This window comes from Octodon degus, unplaced genomic scaffold (genome assembly GCF_000260255.1).
Source record: "Octodon degus isolate 3935 unplaced genomic scaffold, OctDeg1.0 scaffold00125, whole genome shotgun sequence".
NCBI lineage: Eukaryota > Metazoa > Chordata > Mammalia > Rodentia > Octodontidae > Octodon > Octodon degus.
This window is the reverse complement of record NW_004524701.1, coordinates 8,260,906-8,265,159: the sequence shown is the minus strand read 5'-3', so window position 1 is coordinate 8,265,159 and position 4,254 is coordinate 8,260,906. Positions and strand designations below refer to the sequence as shown.

The 4,254-nt window shown below is 38.3% G+C and overlaps 1 protein-coding gene across 1 annotated transcript in view; it reads right to left on the bottom strand.

The window, feature by feature from the left end:
* The window catches only part of Metap1 (methionyl aminopeptidase 1), a 117,080-nt gene that overhangs the window by 12,844 nt on the left and 99,982 nt on the right, over window positions 1–4,254 (bottom strand). Inside the window, exons 7-8 of the mRNA XM_023700605.1 lie at window positions 1,853–1,991; window positions 243–374 (exon numbers count right to left, since the gene is read on the bottom strand). Coding sequence (XP_023556373.1) covers window positions 243–374; window positions 1,853–1,991 — 271 coding nt within the window. The remainder of the gene's footprint in view (window positions 1–242; window positions 375–1,852; window positions 1,992–4,254) is intronic.

Sequence of the window (4,254 nt, the reverse complement as noted above, 5' to 3'; positions counted from 1 at the left end):
AAAAAATAAAAAAAAATAAAAAAATAAAAAAGAGACAGAGTGTTTAGCAATTCCTTCATCTGCTCTGACAAGGGATTCCCAGATCATCTTTAATCCCATTCACTGCAAAAACCCAAAGCTAACTCACAGGATGGAGGATAGAGGGAAAGCTAGTAGACACAGAAAATGCACAGCACTACAACAAATCACTCGCAGCCCATCAGCACACAGCAGTGCCAGCTGGGCCTAGGGTGGAGGCTGACCTGCATCAATGGCTTGCATCAGACACTCATACGTCGTTTGCACTAGTTTCCGTGCTCCCTCATCCACATCACCAACAAAAAACGTCTCATTTAGGTCCCCATGATAACCACTGCGGTAAAGAGTGATGTCCACTGCAAAAGAATATTCAAATATAAAGGTACTTATTTTCACTTCAAAATAAAATAGTTCTATTTCAAAATAGAAAGTTTTTACAACATCAAGCAACTTAATTAAAAAAAATAGCTTCTGTAGTCTCTGATTATACACCAATGAATATATGCTTACCACTGAACAGAAATTCCTTGAGGGTAATTCATTCTGCTCATTGTGAGGCAGAGGAATATGGCCACACAGTACATACCATATGGTGGGTTATTATAGTTATTAGATCACACGTAGCAAAAAAAAGTTAAGCAGGATAGTTATCAAGATAAATAACAAGGGTAATATTAAACTGAGGACTCTGCTACATTTTTACATTAAATAAAAATATTTTCACTTATTATGCATATTATATGTATGTACTTATTATACACATATAATAAAAATAACAAGGCTTATATGAAAAACAGAGCTTAGCATGGTGGTGCATGCCTGTTATTCCAGTTCTCTAGGAGGCTGAGGAAGGAGAATCCTAAGTTGCCTCATCTGGGCAACTTAGAATTTGGTGAGATCTGTAAGTGTAAAAAATAAAGAAATGCATAGGGCTAGGAATCCCCAGGAAAAATGAACAGATGGACAGAAGAAAGAGAGGAAAAGGGAAAGGGAAAGGGAGGGGGAACAGGCAGAGGGAAAGACAGTGAGGGGAGGAGGAAAGAAGGAGAGGAAGAGAGAGGACAGGAAAACAGGGAGGGAAGGGATGGGGCTGGCCTTAAAACCAAGGAGACTCTAAACAAAAGCCATAACTGAAGCAATAACAATGGCAGTAAAAACAGTATTATATCACAATTAAATCTCTTCTATAATTCAAAACAAGCATCATAATTATCAACTCTAAGCAATCTTTAACATTTGGGCTCGAGCTTCCTAGAGTTAAGGAGAATGACACTAATTTCAACAATATTAAAAATGTCACCCAGGAAAGCCTGCGTCAATACTATTTTACAGGAAAATGCCTTTGTACCCTCTGCTTTACACTTGCAGCGTCCCAAAATGACAGCACAGAGGTTCCAAAAGCCACTCCACTCAGGAAAGGTGCTGCTGTAAGATGTGCACTTGTTTTCATACAGTCTTCACTTATTATTAAAGGTTTCTCTTACATGTTAAGAAAAGCCTACTCTGATCTCTTCAAAACTATTAGTGGACTTTAAAAAAAAATTGCATCATATTCAACATTACTTTATTTCATTGAGATCTTTCACCTATTTACCATATGAGATGAGCATTAAAAAATACATACTATTCTACACATATCAAACTTAACATACCTTGCAAACACTACACACACACAATTATAAAAAAGCTTCCACAGGTTTTAGAGTGATGCAAAATTCTTTAAGAAGGGAAAAGTGCACATGTAGCAATGAGGTCAAAGAACTAAAGTCAGTAACAGACTCCCACAGTGCTTGTTTGCTCATGATAACAAAAACCACATTCACATATTTCTTACCATTAACAATGTCACCTTCTTGCAAAGGTCGTCTATCTGGAATTCCATGGCAAATCACTTCATTCACTGAGGTACAACAAGACTTTGGGAAATTATAATAATTCAAAGGAGAAGGATAGCAATTTCTTGCAATGCAGGCCTATAATAAAGAGAATAAAATTTTGAATGTACAAAGGGAAAAATCTAATGCAACAAATCAAATTTTAAAATATAAAAAATGGGCTGGGGAGATAGTTCAATGGCATAAGTGCATGGCAAACAAAAGGTCCCAAATTTGATCTCTGGTACCACTAAATAAATAAATAAATAAAATCATGCTACTATAATGAAACATTTAATATTTTATTTTAAAAGATAGCCCTATTTTTGTTTCACTTCTAGTGAGTGTGTGTGAGTACACGTGAGCACATGCACACATACACATGTTGGTTTTCCGGATGGTGGGTTATTAAGTTGCCCAGACTGCTCTCCAACTTGTGGACCCAAAGAGATCCTCAGCCTCAGCCTCCCTAGAGGCTGAGACACAGCTATCCATCATTGCAGCTAGCTGGGAGGTATGATCTTAAAGAGTGAGTACACAATGAGTTTTTGCTAGCCAGATACAGTGTGGTTTCTCTACTCTTTAAGTCAGAGTCTCACTGAGTCACTAAACTTTCCATGCTAAGGCCTAAATTGCCATGCTCCTGTCTCAACCTCCCAAGAATGATGAAATTAAAGGCATGTACTGCCATGCAGCTTATCAGGCACTTTTAATATAATTGTAATTTCTTATATAGAAATAAGCCTCTATCTCTACAACCAAAAAATGAATGCTAGTATAATTTTAAAAAATAGTTAACTCTCTGAGACATTCTAAGCACTATATTCAGCAAACAACAAAAGTATGTTCTGGCCTGTATACCAAGACATACTTTACCTGGACATTTTAGGACATTTTACACAATTGGTAAATCATGGCATATTCTCTGCTTCCATACTGCCACACAATCTTCATGTTTCTTAATGTACCATAACAGCAATTCTACTACTAAGGGAACTCTAAATTAATCCGGTTTTATCTACAAAGGAACTTACAGCCAGTAACTATATTCCTATAGCTTTCCCTGTGTTTATAGATATACTTTTTAGAGCAGTATAAACAGCAATTTAGAGTACATAGAATCAAATTGTTCTGGTTTTTTTTTTTTAATGTATTTTAGTACAGGGACTACAGGGTCTCACTACTCAGATCAGACAACTCAAATTATCTTGACTGAAAAATGCCAACTCCATTACTTAAAAGCTGCATACCTTGGACAATTTAATTAATATCTCATCCTCAGCTTCCTTTTCTATAAATAGGCATGACACTAGCACTTACTGCAAGACTGCTGGGGTATAGAAATGAATTCAAGTGAAAGAAAGAACCATATTCACGTATTTCTCACTATTAACAATTTCACCTGGCCATCAAAAGCACTCAATATGTTTACTGCACACTGAACACATTATAGTAACACACACAACAATATCCCAAAACCAAGACTCAGAAATTCTAAATTGAAAAATTTATAAACATTCTTATAGTTTGACACCTATCAAATTCTCTCAGACCTGCTATATCTATTCCCCTGCGATATCTATCCCTAATGCTACCATTGTAGTGTTGCAAGAGTGCCCATTTCATCACTCCCACATAGATATAAACATCTTGAAAACATTTACTGTAAATGTACTATAATTTGTCTTGTCTGACTACCACAGCAGATTTTTTAATTTACATATTTGGTTCAGGGCCTTACTACACAGCTCAGACTCAAAGAGATCCTTCTGTTTTCGGCTTCCCAAGTGCTGGGATTATAGGTATATGCCACCATGCCTGGTCTCGGTGGCTAGCTCAGAGCGCCTGGGGGTGGGGTTAGTGCAACCTGTGGTGCCCGTGATCAAACCCCAGTTTCAGGGCTCGCCTAAGCAGGCACTTCGTCCACTGAGCGATCTCGCCAGCCCTACCGGAGCACATTTAATCTGTTTTCTCTGCTATAACTACCCGGTGAACATTTTATGAACAGCATAGTCATATAATGTGAATGCTCATGTATTAAAGTCTTTAGATCTCTGAAAGTTAACTTTTATTATTTTTTTAAAAAAAAGATAATGGACGGGGGCCACGGGATCCTGAATAGACTCAGAGCACAGGCCCAGCGCGTGAGTGAGACGACCCAGGGCCTTCCGGATTCTGAATAGACCCAGAGCGCAGGCCGGGCGAGTGAGTGAGACGATCAAGGGCCCGTGGATCCTCATTTGACCCAGGCTGAAGGTCCAGCACGGAACCCATCAGCAGAACTCCCTGCAAAGAGGCTAGAGGCAAGACCCACCCAGCTGATTCAGGAGCAGAACATCTTGCCAGAGAGACACAAAGGGTT